Genomic DNA, 22,353 nt, shown 5'->3' on the forward strand with positions numbered 1-22,353 from the left:
TTCCAACACAGTGGATGCATTTGGTGGTTGAGGATGCTCATCTGGGAAAATGTGGGGGCATGGGTGTCTCAGCGGGTGAGCCCTGTGCTCATGGCTGGTGTGGAGCACTTGGCAGATGACACCCAGCCCTACTGAAGTGTCCTTTCTGCAGCAATCCCTTCTCAACCACCCTCCTCCTCCATGGGGTTTTTTTTTGTTGTTGTTGTTTGTTTGTTTTTTGAAGGGAGGCAGTGTCCAGCTCATAGAGGACTGGGTTGTTTGACGGTGCTTTTCCTTTCCAGGAGTCACGGGGGTCTAAAGCTTCCAATGCGAGTGTTGGTTTCATTGATGACAGTGCCCTTCAGATATCCCAAGGGCAAGTAGTGATGGTTCCCATTCTAGTGAGGACAGATTGTGGTTAACAGAATTGGGGAGGCAAGCTAATGGAAAGAGAGGAGCGGCTGGTTCCCTCTGAGAAAGGGTTCCCCGGGCCCTGGGAGGGCTTGCAGGGGCACCTCCATGTAGAGCAGAGATGAGGGGGACCAGCCGCCATTCTCCCCGGCCTCCATGGGCTGCTACCCTACATGGAACAGCTCTGATGCACACGGGGAGGGTTGGTCATCTTGACAACTGACCTGCCAGCTGTACTGTGTCCCCACCACCCATGGACTCCTTGTCATATGCTTGTAATCTAAGCCTATTGTGCTCCAGGAGGAAACCAGGGGAGAAAGGAAGCTAAGATGTGGAAAATCTCCAAGGGAGGTTTTGTTGTTCCTAATTATCATTTTTGCTTTAAGGGCTGGAGTCCGCCTGCCTTTCACTTCCTTTAGAAAGTGGGTGGTGGCCTCCTGTGCAGGCCCCTCTGCAGGCCTCGCTGGCTTAGCTTTGGCAGCTCCAGTGCCCCACATGTCCTTTCGCCCCTGGGTCCTCCAGCTCCCGGCTCCGGCCCTGACCCTTTCCAGACATCCATGGTGTTCGGTGATTCTGAGCACTGAACACACCCTAACATGCTTTGCATTTTGTTTGTGGAAAAAGCCAGATGTGAATGGTATCCACACCATGATGACAGCTCTGTCACATGCACCGAGAGGGAAGCTAAATGGCCATGTTCAGGTACCGTGGAGATCTTCAGGGTCATAGTGGAGATTTCAAGGTCACCTTCTTGATACTCAGGGTCTGGGAGATGTCATCCTATTGGATGTCTTGCTGCCTTCTCTGACCCCTCACGGGCGACAACTATCCCATTTCTGGCTTGCAGAGGCTGTGGTCAAGGTGGTGCTGTCCAGCAGGGGCAACTTCCTGCCTGTGCCTTTGCCAATGAGTGGTGTTTAATGTCATCAGCCCCACACGGTCAGGTAGGGGTGTGTCTGATGTGTGTGGGGAGATGCGCTGGGTGAGAGGGTCAGGTCCTCTGTGGAGGTGTCGGACAGAGGATGGCTGTCAGCTGGGGCCCTGCAGATTCGCGTTCCTCGTCCTCCCTCCCTGTCACCTCTTTGAGAGTGGCTCTGATGTTGTTTCCAGATTGCATGTGACCATTGGTCCTAGGTTTGTTTTCCAGCCTCCTGATGGACGTGCCTTTGAGGCTATGTCATACACCTCGGGTTCGAAGGTGCTCCAGATCTGTCCTCTCCCCTCCCTGTGGCCCCTGCCCCTGATCAGTGTCAACTCTTCTGCCTGCTCCTCAGTCCCAGCATCCAATAGGTGGCCAGGAGCTGCCAGGTCTCCCTCCTAAAGCCGTCTGGGGGCTCCCGTCCTGCTGCCTATAGCTTGGCCCCATCGGGGTGACACCCATCTCTCCCATCTCATGGTTCCACCTCCTGGACTCTCTTGGCTCCCTGTTAGGCGGCAGCTGCTCCCCACACTACTGGGTGAGTTGGTTTTTGATTTTAGTTCTGTTTCATAGTGTGCAGCAGACATTCACATGTGGGGGTGTTTGTGGTTAATCCACGTGAGACATTGACAGCCGGAGCCTGCAGGTTTCTGCTCCCTGGGGCACAGGTAGAAATGCCTGGGCTTAATCAGACATAGAAATTCTCCAATTTTGCAAGTGACCAAGGGACACCCGTTTCATACAATACTTACAAACTGCAGCCCCTCTTCAGGGCCTCTGGCAGGACATACCATAGCCCTGCATGGCTCGTCAGAGGGGCCTGTGTCCAGACGCAGCGGTCTGCAAGATGTAGAGACAGACCAGATGAGACCGGTGGCAGGCAGTGGGGAGCGGAAAGTGATTGTGGAGGGGAAACGTGGGTCAGGCTGGCGCCAGGTGCCTGATGCTTGGGTCTGAGCCTGGTCCTGAGCCTGGAGTGTGGGTGCACTGCTAGCGCTGGCTTCTTCTCAGGCGGGCCTGTTCCCTGTGTCTCATCTGTTGAAGCTGAAGTGGGGACAGGACTGAGGGAGTGTGCAGAGACCAGGCTCTGGACACTGCGTTTCCCCATCTTGTGCTGGTGCTCACTGTGTTCCCAAATCAACATCTGGGCTGGGTTTTTTTTTTTTTTTTTCTTGGTGAGCTCACCTTTCCTGAATCTTTCCAGAGGAGTTTGTGCAGGTTTTGTGGGAACAGCCACTCTACACATATGTATTCTCCAAGGGTCTTGGTTTTCTGAAGCTGCTATAACAAAGCACCACAGACTGGGCACCTTCAACAGCAGAAACGGATAATCTCGCAGTCTGGAGGCCGGAAGTCCACGATCAGGCTGTGAGCAGGGCTGGGCTCTCCCGAGACCTCGTTCCTGGGCTGCAGACAGCCGTCTTCTCTCTGTGCCCTCACAGAGTCTTCCCGCTGCCTGTGTCTGTGTCCTCATCTCCCTTCTTATAAGGACACCAGGCAGATTGGATTAGTGCCCACCCTGATGGCCTCATTTTAACTTAATTGCCTCTGTAAAGACCCTGTTTTCAATTAGTCACATCCCGAGGTCCTGGGGGTTAGGACTTTGTGCATTTTAAGGGACACAATTTGGCCTTGATACTAGGCCTGGTTACTCCTTGTCCCCTGACATGCTGTCTCACGGCCACCCGAACAGGGTGAGGATGAGCTCCTGCCTAGCTGGCTCCTTGTGTCCCTGGCCCCATGCCATGGGTTTGGCCCCGGGCCGTGTGGCTTTTGGAGAGCTCTTGCTATGTTCTCCGGGTGGCCTGGGCCCTCTTCATGTGTGTGGGATGTCAGGCTCCACATGTTGCCTCCTTCTCTCCCTGCAGCTCGGCGCCAACGCCTTGCTCTTTGTCGGTGTGAACATGTATGGGGTCTTCGTGCGGATTCTGACTGAGCGTTCGCAGAGGAAGGCGTTCCTGCAGGCCCGGAGCTGCATTGAGGATCGACTGAGGCTGGAGGATGAGAACGAGAAGCAGGTCAGTGGCTTGGGCCAGTCAGCCTAGAGGGGTTGGCTGTGGTGCTGGGGAGGTGGAGGAAGCTGCCTTCCTGAGCCTCAGTTTACCTTGTGGTGACATGGGCCGCAATTCCCAGTGGTACATGTTGGTATTTGAGGCTGTGGAGGAGATGCCCTGAGGTTTTATAGTTAGCAAGTGGACAGGCAGGCTGGGTTTGCTGCCCATGGGATGGTGCTGGGATGGGACTGCTCTGGGGACAGCATTGGGCGCACTGACTTCCAGTTACAGCTGGAATGAGTCAGCTGCCCAGGGAGGACGACACAGGTCCTGGCTGGGCCTCGGGTAAATGTGACCGTGCAGGTTGCCCTGACCCACTGGCCTGAGGCTCCCACCAGCCCTGCCGTTGGCTCAGTGTGGCCAACCCCAGAGCACGCTGGCACTTGTGGAAGGCAGAGGTGCCCTTGTGCTGGGAGTTGTAGAAGTGTCACGGTGGTCATGATACAGCACCCACAGCCCTTGGGGTTGCTCCAGTGGCTGGCATCACCCCATTTTCAGGATGAAACAGCCACGAGGGAAAGAGCAGTGGCTTGGAGGGAGCCATGCCTAGGTGCCCACCGCCCTCTGTGACCTGTCTTCTGTGCTCCCTGTCTGCTGCCTGGGGCCTGTGCCCAGTACGTGGGCTTAGGAAGAACCATCTGGGAGCCCCTGGGATAAGCCTGGCACATTCCAGGTGCCTCCACTGGAAGGATCTAGACTCTTCCCCCAGCCTTGGGGCTCACAGGCCTCTGTGATACCAAACTGCTGATGTCTCAGGCCTGTGGCTGACATGTAGGATCTCTTTCTCAACTATGTGAATACAAGGTATTATACCAAATATAAATGTAAAAACTCACAAACACATTTCATGTATAGACATTGTTGCGATCCCTAATAGTTACAATAAAAGTAGGATATAGTTGAGAAATAGATCACATATGTATGTTTAGGTGGTGTGTGCATTGCCGTGTATGTGAACATGTAGGAGGGCGTGTCCATGTGGATGATATGTGGGCAGTGGTACATGTCTGTGTATATGTACATGTGCATCCCTGTGGAGATGCATGTGTGGATATGTGCACATTTGCCTTTGCCTCTGTACATGTGTGCATGTGTGTCTGTGAATGCCTGTGCTCATGTGTATCTGTGCATGTATGTGCCTGTCTGTACATCTGTGTGGTTGCATGTATGTATGGTTTTGTATTCATGTAGATATGTGTGTCTGTGTGGACATGCCTGTATGTCTATGTGTGTATGTCTGTGATATGCAGGGATATGTGTATATGTGTTTATGCCCATATGTTGATGTGTTGTCTATGTGTGTGTATAAATTGAGCATCTTTCGAGGTTGAACCCTGAGCATTTGCTCTTAAACTGGAGTCGGTCACACTGGGAGAGATACCTCCTTTGTGCTTTGTGAGAGATGTATAGCCTTATTTTGTTACCTCCATAAAATCCCAGAAATGAATCTTTGGAAGACCTGTTCTCCCCTTAGCTACATCCTCTGTAGTGGAGAAGGCAAAGGCTCTTTTCATGGGCCCTGCTTGTGTGCATTTCCGAATCATCCTTTTCTTTTCCTCTTTTATCTCCCTCCCATCTTCTTTTCCATACCTTCCTTTCCTGCTTCTCTGTTGTTCTTTTTTCATTTATTTTCTGATGTTTGCTGCCTCTCCTAAGGACTCTTTTTCCTCCCAGTATTGTCTAGTCTAGCCTTTGCTGCTTGATGTGCAGCATTTCACTGGGTTTTATAGCAGCTCTGTGAGAAAGGGATTTTTTCCTCAGCCCTATGGAGGAGGCAGTCCACACTCAGGGAGGCTCAGAGATGCGTCCAAGTTCTAACTGCAGAGTGTACGTTCTTAAGCAGGACATTTTCAAAATGTCACCCAATCCACTTAACCCAGCCGAATGCTATTTATTGTTCAGATTTTGTCTTTATGTGTATTTTTCCCCACGTGATTGCCATTTTGGTGTAGATGTAATTTTATTTTCTGTCTTTTTGCTTATCATTTTGCTCAGACATAGCTACTGGTGTGATAAATGTGATTTAAAACATCTGCTTATTCTTCCCCTTAATGCATGTTCTGTAGTGTTCTCAGTGTGTGACATTTAGATACCACGTTCTAAAAGAGTTTTTTCTTCACGCACATGAAGTATTCACTGAGTAACATTTTTAGCAGTGCAAATATGTCATTTCTCTCCCAAGTTTCCGAGGTATTTTCCCAAACTTGTGCTCTTTTACATCTTTATAAGCGATGTCTGCTTACATTCTGCTGTCTATAGCAGCCCAGGCCAACGGGGAGCCTGTTAGGAATGCAGATTGCCAGGCCTCGCGCAGCCCTGTAGGTGGGTCGGGGATCTGATGAGCTGCTCTGCAGTCCCTGTCGTTCTCCCCTTCTCCCTCCTTCTGCCTGTTGGTTTCCGCCTTTCTCCCTCCCTGCCTCCTTCTCTCTCTGTGAGGACTTGGCACCTCCTGTTTCCCCTGCCCCATTCTGTTTACTAAGGCTGACGGCAACTCCTTCGTGTTGTTCACCTTCTGTATTTCTTTGTGACTAGTGTGCTCCAACCCTCCGTCCCATTATATTCTGACTTTCCTGGCAGTCAGATGAACTTCTCATTGTATAACAGAAATACTGATGCCTCATCCCCACGTTTCCCCGAGTCTGTTCCTCTAGCTTTGCTTTTCCTAGTGTAAAAATTCAATCTTTTATGTTTTCAAATGGAAGGATCATTTTCCTTCATGACTTCCTCTGTTGCTTCAAAGCTGAGCTGATGTTTTGACACCTGAGCGCTGATTGAGGACATGCCTTCCGTGACTTTACCAAGTGTATCCTCAGACCTCAGCTGTCCTGACTTTTGCTGTATTTTTCTGTCGATTCCCTTTGAGCCTGCAGAGTTGTATCTCACAATAACTGTCTGCCTAGATGGGCTGGTAATCAGCATTCAGCTTCCTCCTGGCCACCTGCTGCCTGATGTCAGTGCAAGGAGCCTTGTCTCTTTGGGGTGGCAGAGGGGAGCACTTGGGGCCCAAGAGGGCCCTGCCCGCTCTTGGGTCTCTCAGGTACACAGGCACTTTGTCCCTCAGCATCTGCCTGGGACTGTCTGGCCATCCAGAGAGCCTGGAGGTGGCCATGGCAGCCCTGCCCAGGCCTCACATGTGTCAGCATGAAATGCCAGTCTCCTGAATGACAGGTGAGGGAGCCTTACCATGTGGCTGGTTGTGAGCGTCTGCCTTTCATATTTTAATTCCATTCATGGCACATTTCCATTCAATACCTGTTCCCAGAGCCTTCCGCAGCCACTTGGACCATCCAGGCAACACAATGAGTGATAGGAGAGGATTGGGGGATGCCCTGAGGTTCTGAGAGGGGAGATGGGGGGATGTGAACTGATTCTACGGGGAGATCCAGGGAGACAGACACACCTGAACCTGGGAGAGGATCTGGGTGTGGACACACCCCAGTCTGGGAGGGCTTCTGGGTGGATGTACCCTAGTCCTAAGAGGGGATCTGGGGGATACCCCTTGGTTTCAGGATGGGATCTGTGGGGGACATACCCCAGTCCTGAGAGGGATTCTGGATCAATGTACCCTGGTCCTGGAAGCTGGTGTGGGCATCACTGGTAGGAGGCGGTGGAACGCAAGGCACGTCCAGAGGGACCGGAAGATGTGGGCTGAGTGAGGTCGAGTCGAGGGGAGGCGTGTGGGCAGACTCTGAGCCTTATGCTCCCATGCGCAATGCTTTGAGGGAAATCATTTCATGTCCTGTGGCCTCAGCTGGAAGGAGATGGCTCTGACTGGTGGAGAGGGGGTCAGGGCTGGCTTCTGTGTGTCTTTGCTCACAGAGGGGAGCTCCTGAGCCTAGTGGGAAAGAGACATCATGAACACGTTTTGAGGGTCAGTGCACAGGCAAGGGCATGGAGGCAGGGGAGCAGACACATTGGGGAGTTTGGTGGTGGTTTTCTTTTTGTTTCTTCCTGGGGGATGAATGCATAACTCAGAGGCACTGTGGTCAGCGGCTTTGTGAGCAGGGAGAACATTGTGCTCAGTTCATAAAACGGGAGTTCAGCTCAGGAGGCTCAGAAAACACCTCCCAGGGATGTGCCTGTGGACAGGTCCGCACTGTATGGCCCGCACTGACTGCCTGGGTTTACAGGAGAGCACAGCGGGGGACTGCTATTCTGAAATGCAAATTCCTAACATTAAAACCTCTCATCCTGTCCCAGCTGAACCAGTTTTGTTCCGGGATGGGAACTGATGGAACAGATGGAGATGGCTGTAGCAGCAGTGCCCTTGCTCCGAGCCTCCTGGCAGTGCCAGGGGTGGAGGCCGCCGGCTCTCACGCTCTTCTCCACTCTGTTTACACATTGGATGCCTCTGTTCCCCAATGCCAGATCGTTCTTGCCTAGTTTGATAAGTTATGTTTCAACACCAGTAGTAGCGTGTGCTTCACCTTAAGCCCTGGGGAGCACCTCTTAATTTCCTGGTTTATGCTGCCAGGGTTGGCTTTTACCAGCCAGGATGCATCCTTGGGTGCTCTGTGCCTACTTACTGCTAACTTTTGCAGCAACCCATGACGAAGGTGACAACAGATACAGCCAATAGGAGCTTTCTCCTTTCCCTCCTTTACTGTTTAGTTCCAGTAGCCCTGCGGTTGCCCTGCAGAATCTTTGAGGCTTTAAGGGTCTGGTCTGCTCCTGCTAAGGCAGGTGCCAGTCTCAAGGGGCTAGGCTTCTGCCAGCATTCTTATTAGGGGAAATACTACAGTAGCTCTCACTGTCCTCTCCTCTACCTTCTCAGGGCAGCCCATAGAACAAGAAGCTCTGGAATAGAAGGGTGGGGTGGGGAATGGCGGCTTGCCTGTTTCCTTGCACTACTTCCTGTCTGTCTGGAAAGTTGTCTGCTGTACTTAGGAAAGGTTTACCTGAATTGTCAGTGTGCCTGAGACCGATTCCTTTCGGGGGATTTGAATGAGCTAAAATGACCCCTTCTCTCAACACAGCAAAACAAAGAAACAGAACAAAGGGTCACCGTGGGCCCCTGCCCTTCATCTGTCCTTGCCTGCAGGGTCTGGGCAGAATAGAAGAAGGTCAGGGTACCAAGATGTTCTTTCTGAGTTGTCAGATCTCTTTAAAATTAATTTCAGCCCTCTGTATCATGGTTAGGAATGTAAGGACTTTATTCTGCTTAATAAATCTGAGAACTGTGGCCCTGAAAATTTAAATAACCCAGGAAAGATAAAGGAGCAAATAACAGAGTCGCCAGTGGCAGAGCCAGGGTGAGCCCGGGATCTTCCAAGGAAACCACGTGGCTGTTTCCTCCTTTCGTGGCCACAGACTTCCTCAGCTGAAAAATGCTCACACAGACGTTTTAGGCTTACAAATAACCCAGCTAAAATGCTCCGAAGGGGTGTGAAGGTTCTTTTAACAGGGCTTTTTCTGTTTCTGAACAAAAATGTCAAAAGTTGGTTTTTTGAAATAGAAAAGCCTTAGAGAGACTGATCAAGAAGAAAAAGAGCAGACACAAATAAGGAGCATGAGGGATGAGAAGGGCTGCAGATAAAGCAGGGATTAAAAATAGATAACGGGGAAATGCTGAGAATAATTTTATGCCAGTATATTTGAAGAGAGACAAAATGGCCAAATTTCCAGAAAAAGTGTGAGTTACCAAAGATGATCCCCAAAGAAAAAGAAAGCCTGAAAAATCCTGTAATTATTAAAAAGATTGATTCAGTAATTTTCAAGCTCATCAAAAAGTAAACAGCAAGCCCAGATGGTTTTACAGATGAGTTAGACAGAACTTCAAGGAAAACGCAATTCCAATTTGATCAGTCACAGCATGAAAAGCTCGCTCTCTGAGCCCAGGTCAAGCTGGCTGGTGATTATGGAGGACAGAGCTCGGATTCCCACATCTCACAGAGGCCTGTCACGTGGACGGCGGGGAAAGCCTCTCTCTCAGTCCTGTTTTCATTAGCGGTTTGGCTTCTTGGTGTTGAAGTGGGTTGGGTGGGCGTCAGGTAGACACTTGGTCCCTGCTCCGCTGCTGTTTCATGCACCAGGTTCTAGGAGCGAGGGGCAGGGCATGCTGCCTGGTCGGGGCGACATGACTCCTGTGTGCTGTCAGCCCTCTGCCATTGCCAGGACACCCATGCAAGTGGAACTGAGGTCCAAGGTGTTTGTGGCCAGCATCAGAGGTTCTAGAATGCTCCTGGCTCCCAATTTGTTGGTCATATGCTGGGTAGTGGAGGTGACCTGCTCCATGGCCTCCTGGAGCAGCCCCTGCCCAGCCTCCTTCCTGCCTTGAATGCTAGCATCTCTTCTGGGGACCGTCAAAAGTGGTACCAGGGGGCATCCCCCTCCTGCATGGATGTCACACATCTGGCTCCATGCTGAGGCATCCTGTTCCCCTGTGGCTGGCACAGCCTGCTGGGTTCTTCAGTCTCCTTAGCTCTCCAGGAGCACCACATTGGGCCCCCCAGTCACCTCCTTCTGCTTGGTTTTTGTGGCTTGTGTGTCACAGTTTGCTCTGTATCAGCTCCGGGAATCCCAGAGTCTCCTCCCTGTCATTCTGTGGCCAGTGCTGCAATATTGTTGAGGAAGATGCCAGAGCTGGTTGTCGCCTTGGACTGTCTGTGGGAGGCTCTCTGGCATGTCCTGGGGTACTATGAGGAGGTTTGTGCGGACCTAGTTGTTTGCCCATGTGTCTGGTTTTTTTTTTGTTTATTTGTTTGAGACAGAGTCTCATTCTGTCACCCCGGCTGGAATACAGTGGCACTAGCTCGACTCACTGCAACCTCTGCCTCCCAGGTTCAAGCGATTCTCCTGCCTCAGCCTCCCGAGTAGCTGGGATTACACGCATGTGCCACCATGCCCAGCTAATTTTATATTTTTAGTAGAGATGGGTTTTCACCATGTTGGTCAGGCTGATCTCAAACTCCTGACCTCCTGTGATCTGCCCGCCTCAGCCTCCCAAAGTGCTAGGATTAAAGGTGTGAGCCATCTTGAGTGGCCTTGCCACATCTGTCTTTTTCCTAGTTTGTTTGAAGTCTGCATGGCAGATGGAGGTGGTGGCCAACGTGTGGCTCCTGGACACACTGGTCTTCTTGGTTCTCCCTGATGGAACAGCCCACGCTCAGAAGCCACATGCCAAGATATAGAGCCCAGGTGTGGCTGGGAGAGGAAGGGTCCCTGAGCCTACCAGGGCCTACCTACCTCCATGCTGATGAGGACATGGGATCTACTGTGCTGTGGGCATCTGGTGGTCTGTGAGGGAGAGGGCAGATCTGCTACATGTGCAGCCTGGCCCTCTGATTACTAGGGAACTGGGCCCAGCTATGTCTAGTATAGTGACATGAAGTGACCCATGGAGGGGACCTCTGACAGGGTGAGGGACTCGGCACACACAGCTGCAGGCTGCAGAGAGCTTTGCAGTTTCCCACCGGGCTTTCCTGGAAGAGCCCAGGGAGCAGAGCCGCAAGTTGGGGAGAGCAGCAACGGGAAGGCAGGCTCTGACCTTGCCCGCTGAAGAAGATAGAGCTCAGAGAGCCTGTCTGGAGTAAAGTGGCCCCTTGGGACAGCATGTCAGTTAGAATATGGTTTGGCTGCTAGTAACTGACCTGGAAAATGGTGGCTTAAACAAAACAGAAATTGTCTTTCTCATGGGCAGAAGTCTGGAGGGAGGCAGCCCGGGGCTGGTGTGGTCAGCTCAGGCTGTGTAACAGAGACAGGGTGGCTGCAGCAAGAGAAGTGTGTTTCCTCACAGTTCTGGAGGTTGCAGAGTCCAAGATCAGGGTATTGTCAGGGCTGGTTCCATCGGAGGCCCCTCTCCTTGACTTACCGATGGCCATCTTCTCCCTGTGTCCTCACATGGTCTTCCCTCTGTACACACACCCTTGGTGTCTCTCTGTGTCTCCTAATTTCCTCTTAGGAGGAGAAGAGGAATGCAGCCACATTGGATTAGGGCCCACCCAATTGCCTCATTTTAATTTAATACCTCCCTAAAGGCCCTGTCTTCAAATATAGTCGCCAGATTGGGTGTTAGGGCTTCAACCTATAAATATTGGAGGGGAGGGTCTATTTAGTCCATAGCAGCCACAAAACAACATGTTATTTTATTACAAATAAAAGTCAAGTGTATGATTTAAAAATAAGGAGATGCTGCATGTGAGTCCTGGATGAGTGTGCCTGGAGTGGTGAGTGCCCAGCTCTGGGCTCCCTGGATGGCCAAGTGCAAATAGAAGTACACATTGCCACCCCTGTACAGCTGGTGGACAAGCAGGCCTGGGCTGGGGGACGGCCCCTTCCTGCTGGGTTTCCTTCCTTTCCCCTATCCCCACTCTTACTTGAACGGCATGTGGCAGGAGGCAGGAGAGGGGATCCTGCCAGATTCTCAGCTGGCTCTGATGGACTGTGGCTGGGCAGCTCCCTGACTGGCTCCAGGCCTTGGATCCACCAGCCCTGAGTGTGGCTCGTTGTGGGTGATGAGGGGCAGTGCTATCTATACCTGACCACACTGTACCCTTAGCCTGCTCCTCTGCTCAGGGCCTGCTGTCCACCCTGGAAGGAGACTCCTTTTTGCAGCACTGCCACAACTTTAGAGGCCATTATTGTTTGTTTTTTTCCAACCTCCTTCTGGTTTGTCTCGTTGGTGATTTTACCTTGCAGAACAACGGCTTGTAGAGGCGCAGTCATCAGTCCTCGTTAATAGGTGTGTAGTGAATGAATGCGATAGAGTGTGATTGGGGAATTGATCCTATAGCTTCCTTGGCCCAGCACTCCCAGCGGTGGCCTCTTTGTGTGTGCGTCTCATACACATGTTTTGTGACCTTGCCAGTCAACTTGGGGGTGAGAGGTATGGGTGAGGACAAGTGGAGATGGCCCTCACCTTCCAGACATGTCCTGCCTGGAGTTGGTGCTAGGAGAAGGGAAGGGCCCTGAACCCCGCCAGCAGTGTGGATGGAGGACACCATGGCTGAGAACACTCACCAGGCTTGGGGCAGGGTGGAGGGTACCAGGCTTGGGGCAGGGCGGAGAGTACCAGGGCTGTTCTGGCTATAGAGATGCTCTCAGAAGTGACCGGTGCCAGGGCTTCAGGAGGTGGCCTTGACTGAACTGAATAGGGATGTACTACGGGGAAGAGCAAGAATGATCAGGGCTTTGAGGGATGTGTAGGGATTTGCCAGGTAGAGGCAGGGAGGTGGGAACTGGAGGAGGCATTCAGGCAGCAAATTGAGGTGGAGGTGGTCACAGGTACTACTTTTGGTGAGCGTGAGCTCTGCCTTCCTTCTGCTTGGAGAGGATGGGGATATGGGCTGGAAGTGCAGATCCACTGGGTGGTAAAGACCACTTGGGGGCTTCAGGGTGTTCATGGCCCCCAACAAGGGTCTAGCCTGAGGTCTGTGCCTGTCACAGCTGGAGAGCACAGGGTGAGAGGCATAGGAGGTCACCCTCAGCGTCCTCCTCCTCTGCCTGCACCCTGTCCAGGAAGCCCTGTATCCCTGAGTTCAGCTCCCTCTTCCATCATATGGAGCTGGCCCCTCCCAGAGCCCTGGCTGTTCCTCAGATGCCATTATTAAATCAGAATTCCAAAAATAATATGCAGCTATTTAAAGCACACACTCAATTTGTTATCCTAACAAGGTAAATGGAACAATTTTGAGTTCTCATCATGTGAAGAAATTTATCAAGAGAAAGAAGACTTCCATTTAAGTGATGCAGTATGGATTTTTAAACAGGGCTAGCCCATGGACAGCACCTTCTCAAACCACTACAGTTGTGATTTTTTTCCCATTTTTTAAACATCTTTATTAAGTTTATATACCATAAAGTTCAATTAAATAAACTTTGTTCAATTGAATAAAGTTCAGTTAAATGCTATTTCCTGTATTTTAGAGTTATTATTATATAGAATTATACAAAAATCTTAATCTTATTACACATTAATCTTATTTCATACATATGTCAAATGATCTTATGATAGAAAATTAGTATACAATAATCTAAATTTAGGATATTTTTATTATCCCCCAAAGATACTTTGTATCCATTAGCAGTCACTCTCCATATATACCCACACCTACCCTCCAGCAAGATGTAGGTACCTGCTAATTTATTTTCTGTCTCTATAGATTTACCTGTTCTGGACCTTTCATACAAATGGAATCGTATAATAGGTGATCTTTTGTGACTGGCTCCTTCCACTTAGCATAATGTTTTTGAGGTGCATCCAGATCTTAGCATGTGTTAGTATTTCATTCTTTTATATGGACAAATAATATTCCACTGTATGGATGGATCACATTTTGTTTTTCTGTTCACAGTTGATACATATTTGGGTTGTTTCCACTCTGACTATAATAAGTAATGCTGCTATAAAAAATCACGTGCAAGTTTTTGTGTGAACACATCTTCATTTCTTTTGGATAAATACCTAGGAGTAGAATTGCTTGGTCTTATGGTAACTCTATGGTTAGCATTTTAGGAGCTGCTCGACTCTTTTCTAAAGTGGCTGCACCATTTTCCATCCCTACCAGGAATATGCAAAGCCTCTAGTTTCTCCGTATTCAGAATCTTTTTTTGTTAGTTAAAATTAAACTGTTTTTATTTTTGACTACTTGTAGATTCACATGTAGTTGTAAGAAATAACACAGAGAGATCCCATGTGCCCTTTACCCAGCTTCCCCAATGGCAACATCTGCAGAACTGTGGAGCAATACCACAACCAGGATATTGACATTGGGACAGCCAAGTTATGGAACATCCATCACCCTGAGGATCCCTCTTGTTCTCTTTAAATAGCCACACCCACTTCCCTCCACAACACCTTCATTCTGAAGACCTGGCAATCACTAACCTGTTAACCCATTTCTATAAATCTGTAATTTCAAATAGTTCATATAAATGGAATCATACAATGTGTAGACATTTGGGATTGGCTTTTTTTCACTCAACATAATTATTTGGAGATTCATCCATATTGTTGAATATATCAATATTTGTGTCTTTTTATTACTAAGTGGCATCCTATGGTGTGGCTATCTCACAGTTTGTTTAATTGTTGGCCCATTGAAGAATGTCTTGGTAGTTTCCAGCTTTGGCCTATTAGGAATAAAGCTGCTATGAACATTCATGCACAGGTTTTTGAGTGAACATAGGTACTAATTTTTCTGGCACGAATACCTAAAAGTACAGTTGCTGGGTCGTATGGAAGTTGCCTATTTAGTTTACTGAGAAATAGTGAAACTTTCCCAGAATGGTTGTACCATTTATGTACCCAGCGACATATCTATGTCTTTTGCCTACTTTCTAATTGGATTTTTTAAATTGCTGGGCCTTGAGAGTTCTTTATATGTTCTAGATAACAGTACTTTTTTGGATATGTGCTTTGTGAATATTTTCTCAAAGCTTGTAGTTTATCATTTCGTTCTTTTAGCAGAGTCTTTTTGAGAGCAAATATTTTTAATTTTGATGAGGTTTAAATCACCAATTTTTTCTTTTGTACTTCTGGTGTCAAGTCTAAAGACTTTTTGCCTAGCCTTAGTTCTTATGTGTTTTTCTAAAAGTTTTATCTTTTACGTTTAAATCTATAACATATTTTAATTTAATTTTTGCATAAGGTATGAGGTTTAGGTGAAGAGTCATTTTTTTTGTTTATGAATGTCAAGTTGCTGTAGCATTTGTTGAAAAGACTACCCTTTCTCCATTGAATTACTTTTGAACCTTTGTCAAAAATTTGTTGTACATATTTGTGTGGTCTATTTGTAGATTCTAGATTCTGTTTTATTGTCTTATGTGTTTATCTGTCAACCAACATCACACTGTCTGGATTATTTTTGTTTTATAACAAGCCTTGAAATCAGGTAAGCCGATTTCTTCTACCTTATTGTTCATTTTCAAAATTATGTTAGGTCGTCTTATTCCTTTTCCTTTACATTTAAGTGTTAGAATAATTTTGCCTATAGGTACTAAAGAATTTGCTGGGATTTTGATAGGATTTATATTAAAACTGTATATCGATTTGGAGAGGGTTAACATCTTTACTAAGTTGAGTCTTCCAATCCATGAACATGGTATGTCTCTCCATTTATTTAGATCTTCTCTGATCTCTTTAATTAGTCTTTTACAGTTTTTAACATACAAGTCCTATATATGTTTTGTTAGATTTATACCTAAGTATTTCATTTTTGAGCAGCAGTAAATGGTATTGTGTCTTAAATATCAGTGTCCATGTGTTTATTGCTAGTATATAGAAATGTAATTGACTTTTGTATATTGATCTTGTATCCTGTGACCTTCTGAACTTAATTATTTATTCTAGGAGTCTTTTTGGTACAATTTTCTTTGTTTCTGCTTTTGTAACATCCATTGTATTTCCCATGTAGACCATCATATTACTTGTATTTCTTCCTTTCCAATCTGTATGCCTTTTCTTTCCTTTTCCGAACTTACTGCACTAATAAGACTTTCCCATGAGATGTTGAATATGAGTAATGGGAGCCAACATCCTTGCCTTGTTCCCAGTGAAAGCATTCAATGTTTGACTATTAAGTATAATGTTAGGTGTAGGCTTTTTCTGAATATTCCTTATCAAGAAGACGAAGTTTTTTTCTATTTTCATTTTTCTGAAAGTTTTCATCATAAATAGATGTTGAATTTTGTCAAATTCTTTTTCGATATCAATTGCTATGTGTGTTTTTTTTTTATTCTGTTGATATGGTATGTAGCACTGATTGATGTTTCAATTTTGAATTAGCATTACATCCCTGGATTAAACCGCATGTGTTTGGGGTATATACTTCTTGTTGCATATCACTGAATTGCTATCTTGTAAAAGATTTTTATATCTATGTTTCTAAAGTGCATTTATAGTTCTTTATTTAGTCATTCTTATGATGGTTGCTTTACAGTCTTGATTAGTTATTTTGGCATCTGTCTTGGTATTGATGTGTGTTGACTGTCTTTGTTCACTTGGTGAGCTTGTTCTAGTTCTTAGTATGATGAGTGATGGTTTGCTGGAACCTAAGCATTTGGAATGTTATGTATGAAGTTCTGTATGTTATTTGGACGTTTTGTTTTTGATGATTTTCTGTGACATGACTCTGGCTAGGAAAGGGGGGCTGCTGTCTCTTTACTGCCAGATGGGGTTAGAAGTTTAGGCTCCACACTGGGCTTCTGTTGACACCATGTGGGGAGGGCTCCTTCTCACTGCTGAGCAGGAGTGAGGGTTCTAGTCCCTCATGGTCCCCACTAATAGCACCTGGCTCGCGGGAGGAGAATGAGATCCCTTTGGTTCCCACTGACTCAGAGTTGGGGGATGCTTGTTACCAGCAGGTGGAGAAGAAAGACTTGGCTCACTCTGGGAGTGGGTGGGGCTGGGGCACAGAGTTTTCAGTGTCTCTGGCCTGGAGTAGGTAGGTTTATGTCTGAAAGTTTTCTTCTTGTGAGGTTGCCCAGTCCTGGGCCTTTGGCTGAAGAGAGGTGCTTTTGTTGTGTTTTCCTTTGGTCTGTGCCCATTGGTGTTGCTGACTTGACCACTTCTCCAGCTCTCAGTCTGGCGTATATGAGGCTAAAAAAACCTCAGGAACTCACCTTTATGTCGTTTCTTGGTCTCAAGATTTCTGCCTTCTTCTCTCTGACTTTTAGTCTTGCTTGTTTGATGTGTAACATCCAGGACTTTCAGTTGTGTTCAGCAGGAGGAATAGGGAAAAATACTTCTCCATGTTCCCAGAAGTAGAGTCTTCACAATTGTCGCTGAAATATCTAGTTTTTGTTAAGAGTACATTTAAGTCACATTTTGATAATCAAGATAAATGCGTTAAGATTTTTATATAACCTTCATAGGACACTGGGGTACTTTATATGACCCATAGTCATATTAGCTTTTATACTTTTGATTTCTGGGTTTTTAAATTATTTTGTTGACTAGAGCTTATTGATATGATCTGTTCTTGGCACTAATGTTTACTGCTGCTTGGGCCTTGAGGGTTTTGAGATTGGATGTGCATTTCAGGTGGAATCTTTATAATGTGAATGAGCTATTTCGTCTTTTTTTTTTTTTTAATCAGAAATGAATGCTGAGTCTTATCAGATGGCTGCTTGCTTCCTGTGGGAAAGGGTTTGTACCTTAGTCTGTGGTTATTAACTTATATTGGCTTAGGTGCTGCTGCAAATCCAATGGACGGAGCTAATGCTGAGCCTTTGGTTGGAAATGCAGTTGTCCTTAGGAATGTCATGTGACAGTGGCTTACAGAAGTGACATAGCTCTTTTTGTCTTACATATACATTCCAGGGTAGGCACTTTATGGTGGTGCGACAGGTGTGATCCATGAAACCCTTAGCAGTCTCCATCCAGCTCACCACCTGTGTCCCTAGTGTGTTGCCTTCATCTTCCTAAACCAAGGTGGTAGGTGGAGATTTGGCTGTTATGACTGTGTTCCCAACAACAGCAGGAGAAGAAGGGAAGAGGGACAAGCTGTTTTGTTTTTTTAAATTTTACCCTTCATGTTAGATTGAGGGTACATGTACAGGTTTGTTATGTGAATGTACTGTGTGATACTCAGATTTGAGGTACAATTGATCCCATAACCCAGATACTAGTACCCAATAGCTAGTTTTCAACCTTTGCCTCCCTCCTTCCCTGTCTCCCCCTTTTTGGAGTCCCCAGTGTCTGTTCTTCCCATATTTATGTCTATATGTATCCAATGTTTAGCTTCCACGTAGAAGTGAGAACATGTGATATTTGGTTTTCTGTCTCTGTGTTACTTCAGTGGCCTCCAGCTGCATCCATGTTACTGTAAAGGACATCATTTCATTCTTTTTTATGGCTGCATAGTATTCCATGGTGTATATGTACCACATTTTCTTTATCCAGCTCACCATTGATGCATACCTGTGTTGATTTCATGTCTTTTATTGTAAATAGTGCTGTGATATACATACACATGTATGTGCCTTTTTGGTAGAATGATTTGTTTTCTTTTGGATATGTATCCAGTAATGGGATTGCTGGATTTGATGGCAGTTCTGTTTTAAGTTCTTTGTGAAATCTCCAAATTATTTTCCACAGTGGCTGAACTAATTTACATTCCCACCAGCAGTATATTCCCACCAAATGTTCCCTTTTCTCCGTGGCCTTACCAGCATCTGTTGTTTTTTGACTTTTTGATAATAGCCACTCTGACTGTTGTGAGATGGTATCTCATGGTGGTTTTGATTTGCATTTCTGTAATGATTAGTGATAATGAGCATTTTTTCATGTTTGTTGGCTCCCTGTATTTCTTCTTTTGAGAAGTGACTGTTCATGTCCTTTGCCCAGTTTTTAATGAAGATTATTTGGTTTTTGCTAGAACAATATGTTTTTAAGGAACATTTCCAAAGTTTCCACATGACCTTTCAAGTTATGTCTCCTTGGCCACATCTAGCTGCATGGGAGGCTGGAAAATAGGTCTTTATTCCAGGTAGCCAAGAACCCCAGTGAAAATAAGGGGCTCTCTTGTGAGGCCAGCAGTGGAGCAGGGCTACTGGGGACAGCCAGCTGATGGCTGGGTAACTCTGCCACAGCTGGTTCTTGCAGCACCCTATGCCACAGCTGAGTAGTCCACATGAGCTCCAGTCTCCCATGCTGGGGACCATGTGCAGGAAGTTGGGGTGTGTGCCAGGGGCTTCCCAGCAGCCTTTCTTTCCTTCCTGGGATCAGCACTTGTGGCTCTGGATACTGCCCCATCACCTGTCACATTTTTGTTCTCCTTGGAGTTCAGTATCTTGCATTTTTCGATTCCTCAGATATTGTCATCCCCTGAGCCAAGGTGGGCGCCAAGGTGGAGGCCACATGGTGACTGCGGCAGAGCTTCATGGGAGCTACTTGGGGCCTATAGTGAGGACTCGGGTGGGGACTGCAGTGGGACCTTTGGTAGTGGCAGGTTCTCAGTGTAGACCTTGGCTTTGCTTAGGACACACCTCCAGGCCACAGACTCTGGGGCCAGGACTCAGGCAGCTGAGACATAGACTTAGCACCACTTGGCATCAGGCAGGGTTGGACCTGGTCTTTCTCCTCCGGAGTTTATGTGGAAGTAACTTACCAGGGGAAACTTCAAGTGTACCAAATTTGTTCTCCCATTGTAAAATGGGCTGCACACATGGAACGCTATCTGCCCATGTGGATCAGAGAAGTGAGGCCCTTGTGGCCAGCTGGGCTTTCGGAATGTGGGTGGCTATTTTCACTGTGGCTGCTCCTATGGCCCCTGAGTGTGAGGGTATCTGGGCACCTGTGCTCCTTCTGAAAAAGTCACACAGGATGGCGGCTGGTCCTGGGTCAGGGATGTAGCCTACGCAGGAGAGACTCCCAGGGCTGTGCCCGGCAGGCCTGTGAGACTGAGGATGGAGAGGAGGCAGAAGCAGCTCAGTGCTGGGTGCCTGCGTGGCTCCTGCTGAGGCTCCTTGGAGGGAGGGAATGCTGTTGGCACTGAGCAAGGCAGGCCGCTGTGGAGGGACTCGGAGCTGGAGGGCGCGGTGGGAGGGATGGGGCTTCTTCCCTCTCCAGCCTGTTTCCTCGCTTGTCAGTGGGATGTTCTACCTGATTCTATGTAGGATTTAAACTCTGCTCTTTTGCTTTTCTTTTCAAAGCAGATGGGAGGGGCATGGGAGGGACTGAGGGATGAGTCGGGGACCCTCACACTATATTTCTGGAACATGGTCTCTCAGACATAGGGGTGTGCCCAACAGGTCAAGGGCCAGCTGGGATTGGGGTCAGGGAACATCCAACTGGAGGATGAGAATCAAAGTCCTACTTACTCCCTCAGTCCAGACAAGGAAACTGAGGCCTAGGAAGGGGAAAAGACTCTCCAGGATGGCATAGTTTGTTTTGAAAAATCCAAACATTTATTCTTTTCTCTTGGGGGAAAAAAGAAAATGCTTGACTTACACAGCTAAGGGAGAAATAAGAAGACAAAAACCAAGAAAGAATGCCACATGGTCCCCTAGGCCGCCTATCTGTGTAAGAACAAGGGTACTTTCTGGGTACCTCAGGAGGACAGCTTGTTTCTTTAAGCCAATGTGGAAGACTCTTTCTGGGGTGTTGTTGGAACAGTAGGGGGAGGGAGAGAGGCCAGGTTGGGGCCCTGGTGGAGACAGCAGTGTTTTCGCAGCTGTAACCCTGCTGTACGCTGAAACATAGGTCAAGACTCAGCAGTGTGCCCAGGGAGTAATGTGAGGGGCGCTGCAGGGAGGCCTGGGTGTTGGGGAGACTGTGCCAGCCCTGGCTAGTGCTCCTGGAGGGAGTTGCTTGTTCAGTGGCAGTCCAGGCCCGGACGTGTGCCTACCCAGGCTCAGAGGCAAGACACCCTTAGTGGGGAGGGTGAGGTGAGGAGGAGTGGAGGGAGGGGGCCCTGCTATCTAACCCGGTCCCTTCTCTTCTGTCCAGGAGCGTCTCCTCATGAGCCTCCTGCCCCGGAACGTTGCCATGGAGATGAAGGAGGACTTCCTGAAGCCCCCTGATAGGATTTTCCACAAGATTTACATCCAGAGGCACGACAATGTGAGGTAGGGCTGGTGCTGACCCGGCACAGCGGGGACCCTGGGAAACTGAGGTGTGGAGGTAATGGTGAAGGTGGGGAGGTGATGACAGAAGTGGAGAAGGAATGGATGGAGGTGGGGAAAGAATGGGGGTGTGGAGGTAATGGTGGAGGTGGGGAAGTGATGTTGGAAGTGAGGAGGTGATAGGTGGAGGTGAGGAGGTAATAGGTAGAGGTGAGGAGGTGATATTGGAGGTGTGGAGGTGATGGTGGAGGTGAGGAGGTAATAGTGGAGATGTGGAGGTGGGGAGGTGATGTGGGAGGTGTAGAGGTGATGGTGGAGGTGAGGTGATGATGGAGGTGTGGAGGTGATGGTGGAGGTGATGGAGGAGGTAAAGGGGTGATGGTGGAGATGGGGAGGTGATGGTGGAGGTGAAGGGGTGATGGTGGAGGTGAGGAGGTGATGGTGGAGGTGTGGAGGTGATGGTGGAGGTGTGGAGGTGATAGTATAGGTGTGGAGGTGATAGTGTAGGTGTGGAGGTGAAGGGGTGATGGAGGTGTGGAGTTGATGGTGGAGGTGTGGAGGTGACGGTGGAGGTGTGGAGGTGATGGTGGAGGTGTGGAGGTGAAGGGGTGACAGTGGAGGTGTGGAGGTGATGATGGAGGTGAGGAGGTGATGGTGGAAGTGGGGAGGTGATAGTGGAGGTGAAGGAGTGATGGTGGAGGTGGGGAGGTGGTGGTGGAGGTGAAGAGGTGATGGTGGAGGTGGGGAGGGAGGTGATGATGCAGGTGAGGAGATGATAGTGGAGGTGGGGAGGTGATGGTGGAGGTGGGGAGGTGATGGAGGTGAAGAGGTGATGGTGGAGGTGGGGAGGTGATAGTGGAGGTGGGGAGGTGATGATGGAGGTGAAGAGGTGATGGTGGAGTTGGGGAAGTGATGGTGGAGGTTAGGAGGTGATGGTGGAGGTGGGGAGGTGATGGTGGAAGTGTGGAGGTGATAGTGGAAGTGTGGAGGTGATGGTGGAGGTGGGGAAGTGATGGTGGAGCTGGGGAGGTGATGATGGAGATATGGAGGTGATCTTGGAGGTGCAGAGGTGATATTGGAGGTGTGGAGGTGATGGTGGAGGTGAGGAGGTGATGATGGAGGTGAGAAGGTGATGGTCGAGGTGGGGAGGTGATAATGGAAGTATGGAGGTGATAGTGGGGGTGTGGAGGTGATGGTGGAGGTGGGGAGGTGATAGTAGAAGTGTGGAAGTGATGTTGGAGGTGTGGAGGTGATGGCAGAGTTGGAGAAGTGATATGAAAGTGAGGAGATGATAGTGGAAGTGTGGGGGCTGATGGTGGAGGTGGGGAAGTGATGATGGAGGTGTGGAGGTGATAGTGGAGGTGATAGTAGAGGTGCAGAGGTGATATTGGAGGTGTGGAGGTGATGGTGGAGGTGAGGAGGTGATGGTGGAGGTGGGAAGGTGATGGTGGAGATGGGGAGGTGATAGTGGAAGTATGGAGGTGA

The 22,353-nt window shown here is 48.4% G+C and overlaps 1 protein-coding gene across 1 annotated transcript in view; it reads left to right on the plus strand.

Annotated features, from left to right (window-relative positions):
* Positions 1 to 22,353, plus strand: part of ADCY1 (adenylate cyclase 1 (brain)) — a 136,412-nt gene that overhangs the window by 14,897 nt on the left and 99,162 nt on the right. Inside the window, exons 2-3 of the mRNA XM_011946793.1 lie at positions 3,178 to 3,327; positions 20,753 to 20,871. Coding sequence (XP_011802183.1) covers positions 3,214 to 3,327; positions 20,753 to 20,871 — 233 coding nt within the window. The 5' untranslated portion in view covers positions 3,178 to 3,213. The remainder of the gene's footprint in view (positions 1 to 3,177; positions 3,328 to 20,752; positions 20,872 to 22,353) is intronic.

Source organism: Colobus angolensis, unplaced genomic scaffold, assembly GCF_000951035.1.
Source record: "Colobus angolensis palliatus isolate OR3802 unplaced genomic scaffold, Cang.pa_1.0 Scaffold253, whole genome shotgun sequence".
NCBI classification, from domain to species: Eukaryota; Metazoa; Chordata; class Mammalia; order Primates; family Cercopithecidae; genus Colobus; species Colobus angolensis.